The sequence below is a fragment of the Puntigrus tetrazona genome, chromosome 2 (genome assembly GCF_018831695.1).
Source record: "Puntigrus tetrazona isolate hp1 chromosome 2, ASM1883169v1, whole genome shotgun sequence".
Taxonomy (NCBI): domain Eukaryota; kingdom Metazoa; phylum Chordata; class Actinopteri; order Cypriniformes; family Cyprinidae; genus Puntigrus; species Puntigrus tetrazona.
Genome location: NC_056700.1, coordinates 1,682,723 through 1,705,958, shown reverse-complemented (window position 1 = coordinate 1,705,958; position 23,236 = coordinate 1,682,723). Strand labels below are relative to the sequence as shown.

General features: G+C 37.0%; 1 protein-coding gene across 2 annotated transcripts; it reads left to right on the top strand.

The window, feature by feature from the left end:
* Window positions 1-139: 139 nt before the first annotated feature.
* brinp3b (bone morphogenetic protein/retinoic acid inducible neural-specific 3b) lies at window positions 140-22,060 on the top strand. 2 transcript variants are annotated; one of them, XM_043253873.1, is made up of 8 exons: window positions 140-568; window positions 650-926; window positions 6,629-6,819; window positions 10,347-10,540; window positions 16,427-16,532; window positions 16,814-17,050; window positions 18,755-18,977; window positions 20,688-22,060. In XM_043253873.1, the coding sequence occupies exons 2-8, from the start codon at window positions 694-696 to the stop codon at window positions 21,802-21,804; spliced, it is 2,301 nt and encodes a 766-aa protein (XP_043109808.1). In that variant the 5' UTR covers window positions 140-568; window positions 650-693; the 3' UTR covers window positions 21,805-22,060. The 2 variants fall into 2 exon arrangements, with proteins under 2 accessions (XP_043109808.1, XP_043109818.1); XM_043253883.1 differs by having other exon boundaries at window positions 644-926.
* The last annotated feature ends 1,176 nt before the right edge of the window (window positions 22,061-23,236 follow it).

Here is a 23,236-nt window from a genome sequence, read left to right as displayed (position 1 = left end):
TTCTGTTACTTAGAGGAAATAAAAGCACATCATAGTACATTTTTTTCCAGGGCACTTTCTTCAACAAAAAGAAGTGAATGCGCAGAAGGAGGGGCATGCAGGGTGAGAGAAATGGAGAAAGGGTGGAGGCACGAGAGTTATGCTTTATATGTATTGCTCAGTGTGAAAGTGTTAAGGCAGGAGATGCACTCGTGGGGAAACCGGCATTCATGCTCCATCGTATTTTACAGCCGATCAAGACCGAGAGAGCGTCCAACCTTCTCCCCCCGAGAGAACAGGAGGATCTAAAGAAATCTCACTTCTCATTCCTGCGAAAAGCGTTTCCCACAGAACATTTTTCCCACCTCTATCAGATGTGCGTCAACTTCTTCCATCGCGCGCCAGCGCGGATTTGGGAAGGCGCGCGCGCCTGCTTTCACCTGACGTGAGAAAACAGTTTATCGGCACACTTTAGACCTCTTCCGAAAAGGATCGCTTTCCTGGGAGGACAGCTGCTCGGAGGATTTCCAAGTGCCGTCTTTTATATTTTCCTCCGCGTCTCGGATAGCCCAAGTGTAACTCGTGTCAGGTAGTGCCCGCGCCTCATCTGTGTGATGGTGATGTTAACTTGAGCTCGCCGTTTGAAAACACCTATTATTTTGAGTTGCAGGACACGACGGGGATTTGCGAGGAGGAAGCATGTATGGCTGAAGGATGTGGGCTCGGAGCGTTGGTCCTAGACCGCCTGACCTGATGCTCCTATGGGAGGGGATGGTGCTCTGTCTCCGCTGGGCTTGTGTGCTCGTCTCTCTGGCCGTGTATGTGAGCTCCGCGGAACCTCTCGGATGGCTGCTGTCCGATAAAGGTCCTTTCCATCGCTCTCAGGAATTCATCGAGTTCACCGAGCGATACCAGCACGGTTTTACGACCAGATACAAAATATACAGGTAGGACGGAATCGGTAACGCGTGATGGCGCGAATCGTTTCGGTTCCTGTGAGGTCAGGGTCAGGTTCCAGCACCCCTTTGCCCTTTAAACCGTTCTTAGGTGTGTTTTTTTTAACCCGGGCTAGTAGTGAATATCAGCACGACCGTGATCAGCTTGAGCCCACAGGTGACTCGAATCTTTGGACTTGAGAGTTGCTCATATTCCTATCACATTCTTGTACAGCAGATCTATAAATAATGAATGCTTAGAACTGAGTCAGTTCGTGTATTTCTTTTTTTGCCAATAAAAAATATAGTTCCAGAAGAAGCCCAAACTGTAGCTGGAAAATGATAACACATAGCGTTTCGTTAGCATTGGCTTACATCACCACCTATCTATAGAGAAAAACAAATCGTGCTTAATCAAATATGCCTGTTTCTATCAGATCTAGCTTTTTATGAAAATAGAAACTTTGCAGCTATTTATATATTTTTGCGTTTGGATTTGCTTAATTTAAATGAAAATGCCAAGACAACATTAAAATGTACCAGTGAGACAAATATAATTATATAGTTAAAAAAAAAAACAAGTGCAGGCATACGGTAGCTTTGTATGAAAGAAAAAACTTTCCCATTTAAAAAGATGCATTCACACATTAGCATGTGGCTGTCAGTCGCAAGATCCAATTCATTTGATGTCACTGATGAATTACACTTCCTGACACTTTTGACTGTTTAAATTTGACACTTTAGGGAACAACGTTCAGTCGAATTCATCATAGCTATCGCTTAAAGCCGTGTCTCTTCATAAAACAAAGCTGACGTATTACTTTTTCAGAGTATGACGTATTACTTTTTTGGTTCTGCATAAAACCTAAAAACAAAAGCTAATTGTCATAGTAAGTTAATAACAGAATTTCAATTCATTTAATTTGAACATCTTAAAGTATTGGGGTCCTCTGAAAGGAGTATCAAAGTGAAATTTTTCTGTTGGAAGTGTGTTGGTGAAATGACACATCTGAATATGTGCATGCCTGGGCATGTTCCTTTCAGTGGAGTGTTTTCTTTCTAAAAATACACAATCTGCTGGTTATTTTTCTTAATTCATGGTTAAGTAACTGGGATTTGCTTCCCCCCACACACACAACATTCTAGCCAAGAACTGCCCACTTAACCAACATGAAACTGTCTGACTGACATGGAAAACAACCAACCGTTCAGAGGCAGGTTTGTCAGAAACGTGGGTTGCACTGTATTTTTTTTTTAGTACGTGCACTTACAGTGTGCTTACCAAAGAGCTGGGTAATATAAGGTAACCATGGGTTGAGGTTAGATTTAGGGGTATGTTCAGGATTAGCGTCTGGTTATTAGGCAATTTATGTAATTACTATAATAAGTATTATATGTGGAACAGGACTGAAAAATATGGTGGTACACATTATAATCGGAAACGTTAATGCATGCAACATTAAGTATGCAGTAAATGGGGATTTCCTCAGAAATTGTTTCCCCAAGGACCTTTAAAGAGAACATTTTACATTTACATTTAGTCATTTTGCAGATGCTTTTATCCAAAGTGACTTTTTTCAATTTCATAAACATTTTATTCAAGTATAAAGAGCCCTTTGGATTGAAAGGTTCTTCGTGGAACCGTCAACAAGAGAAAGTGGTATATACAACTCAAACTCATCTTGGAAAGATTTCATCCCATAGTCTTACAAACTTTGGCAAATCTAAGATGATTTGCCCATTATATGATTATATGCCCATAATTTATGACTTTTTGCGCACCCCAGCTGCTGAAAACTGCGTAAAGCCAAGTAGCCAATCAGATTAGAGCTTGCCGGATCAAGAAAGTACTAGCCATTTTTACTCAACAGACTTGAGGGTGCCGTTTTTCTCTCTCATGATACGAAAAACCCACCTACACTATCGCCCAGTTTGTCAAGTGGTGGTGTGACGCTGAACCTAATGTTTGCTGAAGTATTTGTTCTCATGGGCTCATATATTAGCCATAACCAAACAAATCATAACACAGTTCTGTATAACATCCTTGGTGAAACGACGTCAAGTATCATAAACTCAGCAGAGCGCCTCAGAAATCACCAATAAATACCTTCTCCAAACAATAAGTAATAATGCATAAAACACACCTCCACAGCCTTCAAAGACTTGCAGCCGAACTCTAGATTATTATTAGCGTCATTTTCCTCTTGATCTCATCTTCATTTATGCCTCTGGTTTCTGCTTCTGATTACAAAATAGCTTGTGGCTTTTGATTACATGGTGCCCTCAGGTCTATACCGCAGGCTCTCAGAGAGCTCTCCAGCAAAGGAGCGTTTTGCCCTCTCTGGTTTTTCAGTGGTGATCAGTGGCTTAGGTGCTCGACGCTAGTGCTCATCAGCCACCTCATCTGATACTTACACCATCCCTCGTTGGGCTGATTGGTGATAATGACATCCTCCATTCCCTTCATGATTGTTCTCTGGATAGGGCCCTTCATGTGAGTGATTGGATTGGTTCCCATGAGTTTTTAACTCTGTCACTAGTATAGAGGGCTGTGGTTTAATTGCTAATCTCTAAAGAGAGATTTCTTCAGCTAAGGTTGGGGAAACTCCTGTGTTTTCTCCGGTGTGGAGACTAATAACCTTGTAATGGAGATAGGGAATGTGGGAAATAGGATGAAAGAAAATAATAAATATTGATCTAATGGTGTGGTCTTGCGGAACACGAGAAGAAGAGGCATGTTTTTTTTTGCTTGCCATGCAATTTGTACACTGCCTGGATACCAGTAACTGGATTTGTATATAAATTATGAGATATTTTCCCATAAGGCGAAAAGTACTGGCTACAAATCGAATTTGCTGTTATTTGACACGCTGATATTAAATGGTCTTTTACTGTATGTGACGCATGAAAAGACAGATATAAACCTCTGTTCAAAAGGTATGGGTCTGGAAGATTTTTAAACATTTATGTCTTTTGTGTTCACCAAGGATACAAGTATTTGGTTAAAAAAATGCAGTAAAAACAGTAATATTCAGAAATATTACAAATACATTTTTCAAATTCTGATATGCTGCTTAAGAAACATTTATGATTATTGTCAGTGATGGGAAGAGTCGTGCTGCTTAATATTGTGGAAGGTCATGCATTTTTTCAACATTCTTTGGTGAATAGAAGCTTCAAAAACAGCATTTATTTAACCTTTTGTAACATTATAAAAGTCTTCACCGGCACATTTGATTGATTTAAAGTGTTCTTGAGAAAATAAATTAAATTTGCATTAATTCGCATTAACAGAAATGATAGCATTTCAGTGTTAATAAAAAATTAACATTTTTTGATTCATTCAAGAGGAAAGCAATTGACATGCCCACAAGTCTTTGGGTCACTGAATCATTAACTCACTTGTGGATTTATACAAAATGCTACTGTATGGTTTCAAGAAAAGTAGTTCATTTGCAAAATTGAGCAAAACAGTGTGTGTGTGTGTGTGTGTGTGTGTGTGTGTGTGTGTGTGTGTGTGTGTGTGTGTGTGTGTGTGTGTGTGTGTGTGTGTGTGTGTGTGTGTGTGTGTGCGTGCGTGCGTGCGTGCGTACAATCCCTGAGTCAAAACCTTTGAGTTATAGGTTCAAATCTCTATCTTTGTTGCTCACTGGCCCAGAATGCACACACAGATAAAATCAACCTGGTTTCATATGTAAATATGTGCTTCTGTGCAACACCGTCTTATGTATTTTAATGAAGTTTCAAAGAGAAATGAGCGACTGAGAGGCGCTAAAACACAGGTTCAATACGTGACCCTGGCACATTTTTATTATGACACAGGTAAGTATCGCTGCGTGTTTATTACGTTGCTTAAGTTACTGTTCAGAATTGAAATATCCAGAGACTGTTGATAAAGGTTAACGCTTTATCATGTTGGAAATATGTCCTACACCAAATCCAACCCTAAACCTATCCAATAATCCTCTAATAATCACCTAAACCTACCCAATAATCACCTACTTGTCTTAGTGTGAGTATCTCCAGCGTCTCTACCCACTCGCTCTAGCCCTTGTCCATCAAGTGTTGTCCACGACAGTGCAGGTCTCTGCTCAGAAGGTGCCTGTTATAACTTTACGAGGGAGACTCTGGACTCTGAGCATAACTTGTTTTTCTGTAACAAGCTATAAAATATCTTCTCCGAAACCGCTATAGCCCTGGCGGTGGCAAATAGCTTTTGTTTTTTTGTGTTTAATTTGATTACATTATTTTTAAGGGTTGAGATTTAAGAGAAATATTTGAACTGCTACCGCATATACTGTCGTAAAAAAGCACCTTATTGGTTTAAAGTGTTTGTAAACCGAATGTCATTGCGCTTTTATTCATATAGCAGTACTTTTAAATGGAAAAGGTGCACAATGCACTACTTTTGAATTTATTAATACATTTTATGCATAACAATGCGATTAATACTGAAAACCATGCGATTAATCACGACTGATCAATATATATATATATATATATATCTATATCTATATATATAGATATATATATATATATGCACTTATATAACATCAATATAACACTTATATCACTGTCATAATGTCTTATCATGCAAATCTTCGGGAAGATATTGAAATATTTAAATATTCATGCACTGAGTCAACACTCTGCATCAAATTCTTCACAAGGCAATCGCATGCAATGTAAGATGACATACAAGTCTAGGCCAACAGACAGCCCTAATAATTATATAAAACTTTGTGTAAACATGATATTTTCCCCCAAGGGGGCAAAAAGCACCAGAGTATATCATTCTCAATTGCCTGGTATGAACCGCCTTTTTTATTTTACATATATACGTTCGCAAAGCTGGAATTTGATCCTTAAAATTTGTGTTTACGCACACAAAAATAGTTTCAAAATATTTTCCAAAAAAAGAGAAAAGTTTAACATTCTCTCTCGAATTTTGCTACAGCGTTTAGGGACGCACGAGTGGGATGCTTTGTTTGAAGATCTACCATCTGAGCGTTAGCTTCGGGGAATGCAACAAATTCTGTCAGACTGGATTAGAACAGAATATCAGATGACTAAACTTTGAAACAGAGCTCGCTTGCTGCGTAATAATAGATGCTAATTTATTTAAATAGAAAGAAACTAGATTCCCTTCTCCATCCACGATACCTATTTCCTAGTTTAGTGGGTGTACAGTATGCATTTTAGTTTACAGTGCTTCCTTTAGCATGGGATCGCTGTTATTCTGTGCGAGGGCGTAATCAGATAATAGTTCTGAAAGGAAAGGTAACCGACTTTTGTTTTCGTTTGGTTAGAGAGCGGTTAAGCAGACGTTTACAAGCTTTACCCTGTTCAACGTACTAATATGCACGATTCGAGATGCACAGGCGCCACACAGAGTTTAAAGGAGGATCTTAAGGGATTATATCCTCAAATTTCTTTGTAGAAACGTGCTCGGATTGTGCACCTGGCTCCCCGCGGAGACTCTTCGAGCCCCTAAACAATGAAATACCACCTACCGGCCTGGCTGCTCTGTTGAGCCCAAAAGAGCTTTTTGGAACAGGAATAGAGCAAACAAACATGGAGAGAGGGACAGATGTGGAGAAGAGCCAGACTGAGGAGAGGGCAACATGAATGTGACTGTAATGACTAATGTGCTTATAATTGTGCTCCAGTATCGGCTCATACAATGTCTCACATAAATGATTATGAACTCACAGGGAGTTCGGCCGATGGAAGGTCAACAGCCTCGCCGCGGAGAGACAAGAAGGCAATGGGGCGGCCGTGCCCTTTGACCCCGACTTCATCCATAACATCAGACTTCTGGGGAGAAGGCCAAGCCTGCAGAAAATTACTGACACCATCATTAAGAAATACGGGACTCATTTCCTGCTCTCTGCCACTCTGGGAGGTAAGAAAACTATATTACGTGCAGTTATTATACCTGCAAAGTAGATTTTCATTCTTGCCTTGTTCCTGAGTTGCAAGGACATCTTTATATAGTCTCAGTAGAGGCTGACGTGACATTATGCATTATTGAACACTGAGGTTAGTGTTGTCTAATGGATATGACACTCATAACTTCAGTTCCTAGATTAACTTAATAGGTCAGACAACGAACTCGAATTCACCCGTTTCACTTATTAATGTACATTTCATCTGTGCTTGTTATTCCGAAGAAAAAAAGCTTGTCTTTGTAACCTTTCATTAAAAATGGAGTTTTGTTAAACTGAAACGCTTCTGAAGTGGCTTGCCTTTTTGGATGATGTCACCTAGGCCAGTGGTTCTCAAACAGGGGACCGGGGCCCGCTATGAGGGACCAAAGCAACCTTTCAGCCTGCAGGATAAAGTAAAATTATAATTATGATTATTATTATTAGCAATAATATTATTAAAATACTGAAACAATCTAACTTAATAATTAAAATGTATTTATCTTTCGTCTATAAATATATATATTTTTAACTATAAATAAAAAAATGACACAAATCTGTAAAATTGTGAAATATTTAAAATGTTCATTATTTTTGAAGTCTCGCGATTCTTCAGAAATAATATGCACATTTGCTGTGTTTTTAAACAGTTGCTATTATTATTTGATAGTTATTAACAGTTGTTACTTAATTTAATATTTTGTGGAAACAGCATTATTATTATTAGTATACTAATTAATAAAAATAATATAGTAAAACAACCTAACTTCATTAAAATTATAAATAAACTCAATCAAGATAATTATTTCCCCTCTTTAATGTTTTATTAAAGATCAGTTGACACTATAATAACAATGTGTCAATCACAACCACAATCTTAATAAATCGTGCTTATAAATATATGTATAGTTATGGTTCTGTTAATATTGTGTTACCCAGGGGGACTTCGGATATTGTATTAGACAGTTTTGACCTTTGAGTCAAAAGGGTGATAACCACTGACCTATGTCTATGCTACTAATTAATAGATAATGCCAACAAATAGCTGATTAGGAATTGTTTTAGACAGTTGTTGTAGGTAATTTAGCCCTTCTAAAATAGATAACACAATACATGCAATATGCAGATACAGCAATAATAAGCCTAGGCGCCCTTTACACCTGGCTGCAACATTTCTTAAAGTATAATTTTTATGTTGTTTCATAGTGTCGTTGCATACAAAAGGGCAATAGAAAGGAAACACTACAGGAAAAGTCAAATGCAATTTTCTATTAACATTATTATAATATGGGCGTTTTCAGATTGTCAAGCACCACAAATCCAGTTCCACATACAAAAAAATAATAAAAGCATCACATCTCAATCCTCAATCTTCTGGAAACACGCACTCAAAAATTATAATTAGTGCTTACCTTCAACCAAAAGGCATTTCAGTTGGAAGGCAGTGACAGAAAAGAAAAAAATATTCCAAAGAAACAAAGTACAAAAAAGTTACATACTGCCACAATATACAGGTTGTATTGTGGCAGTATGTAACTTTTTTGTACTTTGTACAATTCTGGAAATTTTGGGACGTTTCTTAAAATTGAATAAAATTTAAATAATTTCAAATCACATGAGCGAATATTTTATTCACAATAGAACACGGATAACATAAATGTTTAAACTAAGAAAGTGCATAATTTTATGCGCAAAATGCATGCATTTTATAATTTATAATTGTATGTTGTAATATCCGCAGTATGTGGTATTGCGTTGTCATGCTGAAACGTCATCTGGAGGGGAGCATATGTTGCTCTAAAACCTTTATAGACCTTTCAGGATTCATAGCGCCTTCCAAAACATGCTGCCCGTACTGTATACACCCACATACTATAAGAGATGCTGGCTTTTGAACTAGACGCTGATAACAAATCAGAAAGTCTCTCTCCTCTTTAGCTCAGAGGACATGGCGTCCGTGATTTCCAGCAAGAATTTCAAATTTGGACTCGTCTGACCATAGAACACTTTGAAACCCTGCATTTTAAATGAGCCCTGTGCACATATGGTTTCCTTTTTGCATGATAGAGCTTTAGTTAGCATCTGCAGCGGTTTCTGAAGTATTTAGTCATTTCCATTTAATACCGTCAATAACAGAATCATGCTGATGAGCGATGCAGTGCCGTCTGAGGGCCCGAAACACACGGGCATCCAACAAAGGTCTTGTGACTCGTCTCTTATGCATTTCTCCAGCTTCTCCGAATCTTTTGTTGATGTTATGCACTGTAGATGATGAGATTTGTCGCAGGCATCAAATGTGAAATGAGCTTATTTAGTGAATAAAAATAAGTTCAAGTTTATTACGTTCTCTATGTTCTGTTGTGAATAAAATATTGGTTCATGTGATTTGAAAGTGAATTCAAAATCTCCAAGAAATTAGTAGGAGTTTGAGAAAAGTGGAAGGGGTGGTGGTTTAAAATTCTCATTATCTGGAGATAATTGAGAGAAATGAGATTCTATGTGTAATCTAAAGAAATAATTCAATAAATAATGGGAAATTGTTGATTGAATTGGGTGAGACCAAAAGAGCGCAGTGCCTTAGTGTGAAAATGATGAATAATTTTTTTTTGCAGCCCAACCTCATCACATATTACTTTCAAAGCAGCATACAGATAATGAAAAATACATTTGCATTTCCATGTTCATTTAAAAGTAGTTCCAGTCCACCTCAAAGCGTGTTTGCAGTGATCCGATCTCATATTTTAATGTGGTGTAGCGTGATCTGATAATGACATAATCACAGTACCATTGTCTTTGTCTTATGTTGAGATGCTCTTTACTTTAACACCAGCATCAAAAGTCCTGGTGACATATCGGGAATCTTTTCCGCTTTTCTTCTGTTTCCCATGTGTAAGATAAAGACCCTTAAAGAGTCTTTCTCCCTGAATATTCTGTTTCACTCGCAAAACTGACAATACAAAGTAAAAAGGGAAGCGACTGCTTTGTCAGTTTCCATATGCAAGATGAAAAGTGTGGACAGATACATCTCTGTTTGTCTGGCTGCTTTTAAGCTCTGAGAACTCATTTTCATTTGTAGATATATCGAAGAGCAGAAGTCTCTCGGTTTTCTATAGTCCCTTACACCTTTCTTGCTGAAAGACATCTCGCTCCATAAATAAACTGCTTTATACCATGACTAAGGCTGAAAGTGGAGATCATTTGAAGGTCTGGCTAATGCTCCACAGGACACCTTTTGACTCTAGCATTTTTTTCTTAGACATTTATTCTCTCCAAACAAACCCACCAGCTGAGTCAATTGATTTTCATTGGATCTCTCTCACTCGGAGATGAAGGATACTCTCATCTGTACCATGCGTGTAATGAGAGCTGACGTGTCAGATGGGGAAGAGCTGCATGGCTTTGTGGGCCCCCGACGGGCCGAGACGGGGCGAGCTCATGCTGTAGATGATTAGGGTTGATTAGCTTCTCCAGCTGAGATGATCATTTTTGTCTGGCTTTTGATCAGGCGAGGAGTCCTTGACCATTTTCGTGGACAAAAGCAAGCTTAGCAGAGGTCAGCAGAATAGCGGCGCCTCCAACGCTACAGCCGGTACGCTGACCCTCGAAGCCCTCCACCAACTGGCAGCATCCTATTTCATCGACAGAGACAGCACGCTCCGGAAGCTCCATCACCTCCAGATCGCCTCCACCGCCATTAAGGTACGACCCCCGTGCTACCGACCAGCAAAAATCGATTTTTGCTGCAATGTAGTAAATAGGGCTGGACGATACATTGCATATTGGGAATTTTAGCACAATGCTGATGATATAAAACGAGGAAATATCATATTTATCGTAATAACGATTTCGCTGACAACTACAATGTATACAAAGTTCTTCAACAACCCTATGGATGAGTAGGCATGAAACAATAAGCATGTCCCAGCCAGGCTCATAGTTTCCCTATAAACATTTCCATTGAATCTAGAGTATATCCATAGGATGTTTCTGTATTTGGTTGCGCTCTGAGGATTGGCAGACCACTTCTTCTGTGTGTGTGTGTGTGTGTGCACTTTTAGCATGTAGAATGCAACATACTTATTTATTTATGTTTACATTTTCATTCTGTTTTTAGTTGTGTGTGTGTGTGTGTGTGTGTGTGTGTGTGTGTGTTATGACTATTTGCAGCATATTGATTTGTTGCGGTTAAGTATTCGCAGTGTGTTTTTTGCATTTGCTTGCACTGTGAGCATTTCCAGCACATGTGCTATTAAACGTATGAAGATGTTTTCTTAATTTACTAGTGTTTCTTTTTGTCATATTTCTTCTTTAATATATATTTATTCAAAATTTGTATCAATTAAGAGCTTGCTTAATACATCTCTATATTTAATCACTCAGCCCTAGTAGCGTATCAATTACACACAACACAGAAGAACACAAACAAATCAGTTTTCCATGTTCTTGTGAATCATAAGAAACGTGTGGTGAGCCAGAGTTTGACCTTTTTTTTCTTGGATCAAACCATCTTGGGTTTTAATCCCCCATTAGTGCATTACGTTAATAGGGAACAGGGTCCGATTAAGTTTCATTTTAATTAGCGCTGTTACTGATTGACTAACTTGACATCAAATCAGCAGTGGACTTGCCTCTTTGGCAACTTGGATTAAACCTAATGATGCATTAGCTGTAGGTAACAATGAGCCAGATTTTACAGTTTGCACCAGAATAAACCCAATTTTGGCAACCGCTGTCAGGATTTACTACAGAAGAGTGAACATTAAGCATGAAAAGGTGAGAACACAGTTATTTTTGCTGCTAACGTTACGCATTTGCGTTAGTAAGAGCTTCCCTTTTAGACGTATTCAGAGTATTTAAATAAATGAAAGTCATTTTGTGCTATAGTCAGTTTATTGGTGCAATATTTGGGTGATTCTTTAATGCCCAGAAATGTCTTAACCTCTTCTGCAATAGGTTCTCGATGACTTGACTTAACTTTGAAGCACGGTCATAAATTAAAAGCAGTTTGTACCTTCATTGTTAACATGTAAAAATGCGGACCCGAATTTTCTTATGATTCTTATCATAACACAAGCCTAGGAGGTTTTGCTTGAATCAACAGAGCATTTTATCGTAATACCATGTACTTTTAAAATGGATAGTTTATTCATTACCCATTATCCAAGCGAGCAAGGGAGCAATTAAAAATGAAAAACACTGAACAATGTTCAGACATGGCTTTTCTTTCCCTGAATGCCCACTCATAATCTTTCTTTGTTTTCCCTATGGTAAATGAATTAATAACTGTGATAACAGGGATTTTTTCCCCTCATGCTTAACCAGTATATCATTATATCTACAGCTACATTAAAAATTATGATTGATTCTGTATATCCAGCTTGTTTTTTTTGGTGAATGTTCAACTGATGTTCAAAATTCAGTTTTATTGACTTTCTAAATTCTTTCTTTTCATTTACAATTTTCTAGATTTGATTACATTGTTCTATTTGTTCTATACTCTTGATGAATTACATCAGTCAAAAATTAAATTAAATCATGAAACGTGCATTATTTAACAGCACTTTATATATATATATATATATATATATATATATATATATATATATATATATATATATATATATATATATATATATATATATAAAAATGTAAAGCCCTATGAAATATTTTTGTCCTCTCAATTTCAAAAATATTTTTTTTTTTGTTGTGTAATTTTTTTCTTAAACTTTGGTGGGCAAAATATTTTTCTGTTAAATATTTCTCTACAAATGATAATTTCAAAATGTTTACATTTGCAATAATGCAATAATTTTTGCTCATTATACATCTCTATTATACACATATAACATTTCTATCTATCATGTGTCTTGTTGTTTTGACTGGTTATATTAAAAAAAAAAAAAAAAAAAAATATATATATATATATATATATATATATATATATATATCAAATAATCAAAATATTAGAATTTTAATAATAAAATAGTTATTGACTGGTTATGCATATAACATATTATTATGATTTTGCCAATAGTAAACTAATAAAAACCAATTCAATTGAATTAAAAGTTGTTGTTTAGTATTGTTTTTGAATACATATTAAAGGACACAATTGGCATTTGTATCAATCAATCATTATTAAACAAAACATTAAAGAACCAGAACTGGAGCGGTTCAATTCCTCATTTCTACGAAACTGTTGCAAATCAGAGAAAAAGTTTGTCTTTAAATTCTGCTAAAGTCCCTAATTTAAATCCAAGTCAAGTCTGAAATCGCCCGTTTTTTCAGACGAAGAAAAACCAGGATTGATATTCGATGTGAATTTATGTTAGGCTCATACGCGCAACCGCAGGCAATACATACGAACAAACGGCTTCCTCTTGAATACAATTATTAGCGCCTCAGAGGTGAGTTCATTATTCAACGCGCAGTTATCAGCGGCGTAACCTGGCGCCTGCGGCGTTCGTGATAGACTCCACACTGATCTCATTTGCTCAGGCTTTGTTTAAAGCGCCAGCTCCTTTAAATATAAATCCGTGCTCAAACCACTCAAGTGCCTCAGATACGAATGACCCAAGGTTTCCTTTGAAAAAGCGCCGACTTAATCCCAGGCTGCAGTTTTCCATCCGAACTCGGCCCTGCCACATTCAGTCATTCGCAATCTCGCTCAGGCAAAGCGTTTTGGGGTCTGAGCCCGTTCGCTAAGAGGATCCCGGGCTAAGTTGCTATTAATGAGGACAAAGCGCCTGTCGGTGTTAGTCGCAACATGCATCACGGTGATGGATCAGCCTGGCTCTTCCATTTACATCCCTTTCTGCATTGACTAATTCAACTCATTAGTTGCATCTAGCATGAAGTGAGCTCCGAGGCAAGAAAACAGATGTACGGAAGATGCATTGTAAGGTTAGCCGAGGTGTTAAATGGAGCTAGTTGGATGATTCTTCAGTGTTAGTCTTATGGATGAGCAGGTGAGGGAGGACGCCATTCGAAGGGTGTTTGAGAGTATAAATGAGAGGTCTGATTATGATGCACTGCCGCCGAATATCTCGGCCTCATTAGTTTAGCCGAGTCTTGGGTAGAGTCGCAGATGGCATCAGTAGCGGACCTCATCTGTGCTTTGAACAATTAACCGTCTCCGCGCTAATTAATGGTCTTAAATGTGTTTAGGAGAATAATGATTCGTCCGCGTGCAACGGTAGCTTTACAATGCTACGCGTTATTCATTAAGAGCATTGATTCTCTTATCAGGCGGAGATTTCTTGCTGTTTGAATTAGCTTTTCATTTTAACGCGGACAGTAAAAGAGGGGGTGAAATACTCGCTCTCTGCATTCGTATTAATCAGAGTGTTTGGAGAGAGACATTAAGCACAGCCGCATTATTCACAGTTTTTTACTCTTCAGTAAAGCGGAAGAGAGAAGGCCAAAGTACATTAACCTTCGCGTGAACCCGCGATGCTTCTTTCTGGCACCTAAATTAAATTTGACCACAGGATGCCATCGTTTAGATAGCAGAAATCAGTTTTTCGCCGCTAAAGTGTCTCTAAGTTCACCGGGAAAGATTTGTTTTTGGTGGTTTGTCAGCGTCTGGCCGTATGTTGTCATCCAGCGTGCTATTAAAGGAACAGTTCACACAAAAATTAAAATTCGAAAAAAATTCATACATCCGTAACTTATTCCATCACATAATTGAATCAAAGTTGTTTTATTCGTGAACAATTTATTTTTATTTATTTAAAAATAACGATTTAGATAATATTTTTAAACAGAAAGTAGTCTGGGAAAAAAGAGTGACTTTTTTATGAAAGGAAATTATATCATGACTGTCATTCAAAATTAATAAGTTTCTGAAATAACGGATAATTTTACCTTTTTTTGTAACCTTGGACACAGATAGTTTGCTTTAAAAAGTAATAATATAATATTTTTAAAATGTAATAGTTAAGAATAATTGTAAAATAATTAATTAATAATATGTGGACACTTTAGTAAAATAATTTATTTTTATATATATATATATATATATATATATATATATATATATATATATATATATATATATATATACACATATATATATATATATATATATATATATATATATATATATATATATATATATATATATATATGAATGAAATGAAGCTTTTAAAGGATGAAAGTCTAGTTTTTGCACTGTTTTTCTGAAACCACATAAAAGCTTTGTATGAGAAAATCCCCCCTTCCTCCATATTCACAGTTGACAACAAACCTGAATACGATTCTGTATTTCTCAATTATTTCTTTGATGTAGAATTAGATGCAGAGTGCAACAACAGGCCTATTGTGTTTTTGGCCTCTGCGGGGACAATGAGCTGGCTCGGACCTCAGAGAGAATTTTTTGGATTTAATGAATCTCCCTCCAGCAGCATTAACAGAAGCCTAAGAGCCTGCTGCGGGTGTAATGAAGTTGTGATTTTTCTCTCTCTGTCTCTCTCACACTCTGCTGATTCTTGCCCTTGACTTCACGTCGTTTCAATACTTTTTATAGCTTTTTTTTTTTCATAAATGATGAACTACCTAAGCTTTTGAATTATTTTGCTGGAAAAAATCCATAGTGTTATGCCACAGCAGAATACAGAGATGAACGGTGCTTGCCGGGCTGCGCAAAGATGCAAAGATAATAAAAATGTTAATTAAATACAGTGATGTTAACCTAATTAGTTTCATGATAAATTAGGACCAGATGCAACCAACTCTTGCATCATTACACAAACAGAAGTAGGCCTGCGTAGTTGTCGTGGCTGTTACAAAAAAAGTGCTGATTTTGTGTGTTTTTCTCGAAACTTTTAAAAATAAAGCGATTTAGAGAATGGTTAAAAATAGGCAAGGGTAGCGTGATTATTAGGGAAATATTTAAAAATAAGAAATATTCTGGAAAATAAAATTTCATATATGTATACATATATATATACATATATATATACATATATACATATACATATATATATACATATATACATATATATATATATATATATATATATATATATATATATATATATATATATATATATATATATATATATATATATATATATATATATATATATATATATATAAAAAGCTGACTGTTTATTTGTTTCTTTTGTCAAGTCTGCATATTCACTTTTTAAGTTTGATTCATCATCTATGTTGTATTATTCTTTGCGTTTGGTCCAAATAGAACATTTGTTTTCATCCCAAAAAAATTTTAAAAAGTCTAAAATTTACCGCCATATGATCAATTTAAAGTGTCCTTGCTATGATTATTTTAAATCCTATTTAAATTATTTGTACAAAATTTCTCTTCAGAAGTCAGTGTGTTATTTGCTGTTTGTTTGTTCACTAATTGGTTTCTACTCTAAATTAAAATAGCTAATTTGTTAGGAAACTGAAAAAGTTGCGGATATTCATTGGACGAAAGGTGAAGGATCCCTGGTGCTAATCATTCAGATGGTGGCATTGAAAATCTCTGCCCCACTGATCAGATACGTCTGATATTTATCAGTCGCTTCATTATACAAAGGCAATAACTGCTTTTGTCTCTCTCTCTCTCTCTCTCTCCAGGTAACAGAAACCAGGACCGGCCCTTTGGGTTGCAGTAACTATGACAACCTCGACTCTGTCAGCTCCGTTCTGGTTCACAGCCATGAAAACAAAGTTCAGTTGCAAGGTAAGCAGTACACAATCCAACACTTCCTTTCCTCTCGTCCCGACGCTGATTCTGAAGTGTTTTCCAGAGGTTGTGCTTGTGTGATGAGCCGTGCTAGCTACACGATCAAAGCCTCCATGCAGCCGTTGTCTAATTAGCCTGCTAATTATACACAAATCTTGAATGTTGATAGTTGACTGTGCTTGCTAATGAGATTAAAGGATTTAGCAACCGACAAGAATAAGGCCGTACTGGAAAAGCGGAGGCATGTCTACCTCACGCTTCCTCCCTTCTCTTTCCAGGACTCCAGGCTATTCTGCCTAGTTATTTAAGGAGCAACTTTGTTCAGGCTGCCTTAGGCTACATAGGCTGCAATGCTGAAGGCCAATTTGTGTGCAAAGACAATGACTGCTGGTGCCAGTGCAGTAAGGAGTTCCCCCAGTGTAACTGCCCCGAGGCTGATATCCGTTCCCAGGAAAGCTACCTGGAGCGCATGAGGGAGGCCTGGAGGCAGGAGAACCAGGAATTTCAAGACTCAGGTGCCAAAACCACTTGTGCTTCTCTTTTTCTCATGGGACATCGTTGTCCTCATTTAAGACGCTGTAGCTTGCTTAACTAACTTAACCAGCCAGACTTGGTCAACCAACTTTAATGTGTCCATTTTTTATGTAAGGGGTTTATTTTGCGATATTGACCAGCTGACATTGTTCTGCCAGTGTTGATGTTGTAGTTCTACCTAAAATATTATAATAATAATAAAAAAATTATAAAAAATATAATAATATAATAATAATTTTTAAGAATAAAAAGAAAAAAGAAAAGAATGTTTGGCAACTGATTAGAATAAAAGTGCATTTAAGGTACTGAAAATTATTTACAAAATTAATAATTTGTATAATGGAAATAATTTAAAAGCTTAATATAAATGCTTTTAGTTACGACACAAAATTAAACTGAGCTTAAAATGAAAGCAAACTAACTAAAAAAAGCTAATTTCAAATAGTAATAATAATTCTATATATTATATGATAGAAATAATACTAAAATAACACTAATGGCCACTCAGAACATAAATATTGATTTGAAATTAAATTACCTATAATAATACATTTTTAATTTAGCACATTTTTATAGTTATGTTTTGTTGTAATATTTACATGAATTATTTTTATCCACTAGGAAAAACATAATCGACTGAATAAGTAAGTAAATAAACAATTATAGAAACGATTTTACTCAGCTATTGCTGGTCATTTTAAAAGCATTTACAAAAAAAATTAGCACGAGTGTATTGGATTCATCTTCCCTCCACACCATTGCAGCTAGAGTATGAAAGTGATATTTTTGCCCTAAATATCTGTGGCTCCATAACCGTAGGTGCAAATAGCTAAGCTGTATGTGAGACGCTATTTACACCTTGATACAAATAGACACTTTGTATTCAAAAATAATTGTTGCCATGCGCAAATTGCATTCACGATAGTACTGTTTGGCCAAATATCCACATGCATTGATTATTTTTTAAATAAGCCTTAACTTTGAAATGGCATTAACATATGAATGCAAGGCCAAATCACAAGGAAATTCAAATGATTTAAAATATTTGTTGCAGCATCTTCGATGGCTGGAATCTATTGTTTGTATTTGTTACTGTCTTGTAGTATGTGGGAAAAAAAGTTCATAGTAACTATTACAAATAGCTAATAATAATAATAATAAAGTTTCATGCATTATAGCTCAAGGACTATTGAGATAAAGCAGGGAAATTCCTAATAATTGAAGAGAAAAAGTTAAGCAAACCAGCATGATAACAAAAACTGAAAAATTCGAACCTAAAAATCTTCATAAAGTAATAATAAAGTAAAGTAAAAATGTTCATAAAGTAATTTCATATATGAAGAGTTAATTAGCAAAGGTTGATTATTGCTTATTTTTTAAACAATTTTCAAAAATCATGTTTTTTTTTTATTCCAGTTCATCTCAATCAAACTGCATATATTTTTTGGGGGAAAATATTTGTTTAATACATCAAATCATAATCATATCTCATCTCTGGGCAGAATGTTTGACAGAAGCACCCCGTCCAGATATATAGGACATTAAAAAGTATTACTTTAACATCAGCAGTTAGTATTTGTCTACCTTGAAACCAATTGTGCATTGTATGCTAATGCTAAGAGGCTAGTTCGTAGTATCGTTATTTTGACAATTTCTGTGTTAATTCATATCTGCTTTTTCTTCAGATGAGTTCCAGAGCTTCATGGGTAAGCTACCAACACAGAGCGCTCTAAATTCATCGAGAATCCAGCAGTTGTGGAGGACAGACAGCGCTCTTCAGCAACGCTACAGGCAGCTAGAAAGTCGCGTTAGCCTCCTGCTCTCCAAGACCCGACGAACTGCTAACAAGCTCTTCAGCCTCAGCAAGAGATGTCGAACTCAGCCCAAAATAGTGTCTCTAAGGGAGAGGTAAAGCATATTTATAGGCACGCATTAAACCCTGTGAATCCAAATGTTGTGTTGCATGATTATGCAAGCTATGCAAATGAATCTGCAAAGTTTTAGTCTATAAGGAATTGTGAATGTTTGTGCATTGAACTCAGTAGAAGTTCCATTCAATCTCCTTGGACAGAAATATCACAAAAAGATTTCTTTAATGTCTCAGTTGTTTCTTGTAGACAGTAACGAAACTTAAAAGGACAGCAATTGGAGAATGATGACAGAGAAAATTCGCTCTAATGCGCTTTAAAACCCACATGAAACAAGATATATTTTAAGACATATTTTAAGATTTTGTTTTCGGAAAATTTAATTAAATAATCGATTTATTTTAAGGTCCAGATCTCACTATTAACAAACAATGAACTATGACTTATGCCTCAAACTCCTGATTTGCTGCTTATTAAAGGTTAGTAAGGTAGTTATTAACTAGGATTGGGGGTACTGTCATGAAAAATATGCGCTTTGTGTTACTGCTAATATATTAATAAGCATGCTAATAAGCATTAAGTTAATAGTGAGAATTGGCCCCTATACTAAAATGTTACCAATTAAATGAATTAAACACTTAACATGCATTTTAACACTACAGAGCAAATAGTGATTTTTACAGAATTACTGTATTGTCTATCATTCTATTTTTGTTGCAATAAATCATAAAAATTAATGGGTATCGACAAAAAAACAAACAAACATGCTTTTAACTTTACAAATATATAGGCAATAGCTACAGGCTCCTTTATCTCATTTACTATTTAAAATGTTTCGGAATTATATTAATTGTGAAATACATTATAGAAATACATTTAAATTGAAAATGTTTCTTTCGAGAGTGGGAGAAAAAAATATCTTTCAGATTTTGGATTCCCCCTCAAGCTTTCCGCGTTTTCTATAGAGTGTCGTTTGATTTTCTATACGGAAAAACAAGTTACACTGATAGTAATGCTATTAATAAGATTATTAATATTACATTTGTTATTAGTATTAATAGTATTTATTGTCCCAAAACCGTATCTTAAACTATAATCATAGCTTACTATATTTGAGCTTAAAGTTTAAAAGGAAACTCTATGAAGCATTGTGAACATATGAGCTAAAGATATAAAGTAAACAGGAAGTGTTTGTCTGAGCTCAGCTGGTTATGCGAGAGAATGCATATGTTTTGCGAGAGAACGCTAAGTATTTCAAGAGTGTTGCGAGAGATTATTTAATGTTGATGAGACAAATTAAATCTAACTAAAATCTCTTCTTAAAGTCTTTTGAGCTTTGGAAGGGTAACCTATGAGCAATGCATTTGTCCTCTGGGATTGTGAAAACACTTCGATGATTATTACACTACTGGATTTTGATTTGAAAGCGCCATTGTTTAGCCAAGCCGGATCTCCAAGCGAGTAAAAAAGACTAATGACTAATCTATTGTTTAACCACCCACTACAGCCTCTGAGGCTATTGCTGCACTAATGGATTACTTTTGCCCTAGCAGCGCTTTCAAAGGCACATATTCGCCAACCTCAAGGTTAGAAACCAATTAGTTCTGTTGCTTAAACAAAGCTGTTTATTGACGGACACCGTTTGTTGCGAATCATTGCCTTATGATCGCCGCAATTATTTGCACACATTACAAGCTATAAAATCCTACTTTGTCTTGTTTCGTGACTCTTTTATTGTTGGTTTTCACAGGCCGCTGAGCTACTGGCTACAGTTCACCCTGTCCATCCTGTACTGCAGTGAGAATAACCAACTGGGATTTTATGCAGAAGAATTACGGACTTGCGCCTGTCCGTACGAGAGCCCCTCGTGCCAGGGCATTGTCCCGTGCGAGGTGGGCGACGGTCACCGCTGTGCCTCCTGCTCGGTGGACAACCGCACACGCTGCTCCAGCTGCAACACAGGTTACGTTCTCAGCCACGGAGTTTGTAAAAACGCCGTACCCAACCCTACAGACCACTACCTGGGTTTTGAGACCGACCTACAAGACCTGGAGCTACGCTACCTACTGCAGCACTGGGACGGCCGCATCACCACACACGCCATCTTCGTCAGCAATGACGTCCGCCTCAACGTCTGGTTCGACCCGTCTTGGAGAAAGAGGATGCTGCTTACACTGAAGAGCAACAAGTTCAAATCCAGCCGCGTCCATATGCTCCTGGGCATCTCGCTGCAGATCTGCATGACCAAGAACTCCACCCTGGAGCCTGCGTTGTCTGTCTACGTCAACCCTTTCGGCGGCAGCCATTCGGAAAGCTGGACCATGCCCGTCAGTCAGAATGGCTATCCAGACTGGGAAAAAACCAAGCTTGACATTCCTTTGGATTGCTTTAACTGGACTTTGAATCTGGGCAACCGATGGAAGAGCTTTTTCGAGACCGTTCACTTTTACCTGAGGAGCCGCATTCGGGCCGAGTCCTCTCAGGGGAACGAAACGGTCTACTTCGAGCCTCTGGAAGCTACGGATGCCTCTCAGAACTTTGGATACATGAAGATCAACAGCATGCAGCTGTTCGGTTACAGCATGCACTTTGACCCCGAGGCTATCCAGGATCTGATCCTACAGTTAGACTATCCGTACACTCAGGGATCTCAGGACTCTGCTCTGCTGCAGCTGATGGAGATCCGATATCGGGTCAATAGACTGTCTCCTCCTGGACCACTGCCATTAGATCTGTTCTCCTGCCTACTTCGACATAGACTCAAACTCTCCAGCTCCGAGGTACAGAGAATACTCACCACACTGCAGACTTTTAGTGCCAAACAGCCGTTCTATAAAGAGTACGAAGCTGCGAAACTTTGTAGTTAGAAAGCAAACCAATTTATTTTTGCCATTGATGTTTTGCTTTACTTGCTGAGAAGTTCATTTAACTGAAAATTCGTTTTGAGAGGTGGGGGGGGGGGTCATTGTTGTTGCTGTTTGATATGAAGTCATTACTGTTACATATTTGATGTCTTTGGTTCAAATGGTAGTTCAGATGAAACAACGTTTTGCACAATTTTATCAATTCTGCCTTGTTTGATTTAAATAAAATAGGCAAAAAAGACCTAGTTTAAAAACCAAACTTTTTTGTTATGTTTTTGTAGCACACTGATTGCAGTTGGCTCGATCTCAACCATGCAATGCAATATTTGAAGTATGCATTTAACAAAAAGCAGAAAAGTTTTCATTCGCTCATTATTTAGGAAAGTGAATTTAAAGAACAGTCATATTTCCCACCAAAATAAAAGTAATCCATCCATCCAGCCATACATACATACATGACTCTATTATACGCTACCATTTAAAATATTGGAGGAGTGCCGTTATTTAAAAACGATGCAATAAATTGGTCGGTAAAGCTATTTAAAATGTCACTGAGGATTTCTTTGTTAATAAAATGCTGTTTAAATTATTTCTGAAGGATCATGTGACACATATTCAACAATTTAGCATAAAGGCATTTTGATGAATTCTATATAATGTTTTGGTCGACCTTACATTATGCACGTTACATGGCTTTTTAATTGATTTTAGTTACCGTTTGTTTTCTTTAAACTATTATGAGTGCAGAAAATATATTTTTAAATCCAGAGCTGGGCAAGAGAATACTGAGAGCACCACATTGATGCTTCCATTGGCACTGATAACAGAGGTGCTGTTATTCCTTCAAATGTGCCATTCCAATCAAAATCAGGTTGGATGTTGCGAAGAAGACAAACTACAAATAGCTTCAGGTGTACACAGGATGTTCAAACAAATTTTCTCAAGTACATTAATATGTATTGATCTGTCAATGGAGAAGATTTGTCTTTAGCGACATTCAAAGACTCCTTCTAAATTTCACGTCAAAAAACAGACATCAATCACATGGTCATTAATAAACATTATTTCCTGCCTGCTTCACATGTCATACATCTCCGGCTCATTCTTCAGCGTTCCATCACTCACACCTCAACGTGCGAAGAGGCTCTTAACAACCCCTACAGACGGACGGCATATGCTCTCCTCCTACTTTCTTTGTGGCAGATTTAGTGGCCTAAATGCACGGTCCTCGAGAGACGAGCGCTGGCACTTATCGGCAGGCGAATAACGATGAGGAGAGTGACCTCCCTCAGTCCTCCGCTCTGTCATCGCTCCCGGTGTGATGGATGAACACCGAGGAGATGGAGACGTGTGGCGCTCGAAAGGCTGGCACCCTGGACAGAGCCCATTATCTGAGATTCTTCTCCACGGCGGCAGGAGTCTGTTCCAAGCGTGT

Bases quoted from the DNA above. Each gene is read 5' to 3' on its own strand.
- brinp3b (XM_043253873.1), top strand. From the start codon at position 694: ATGTGGGCTCGGAGCGTTGGTCCTAGACCGCCTGACCTGATGCTCCTA. The intron at 6,820-10,346 runs GTAAGAAAACTA...GCTTTTGATCAG, and splicing joins GCTCTCTGCCACTCTGGGAG to GCGAGGAGTCCTTGACCATT. The intron at 18,978-20,687 runs GTAAAGCATATT...TGGTTTTCACAG, and splicing joins ATAGTGTCTCTAAGGGAGAG to GCCGCTGAGCTACTGGCTAC.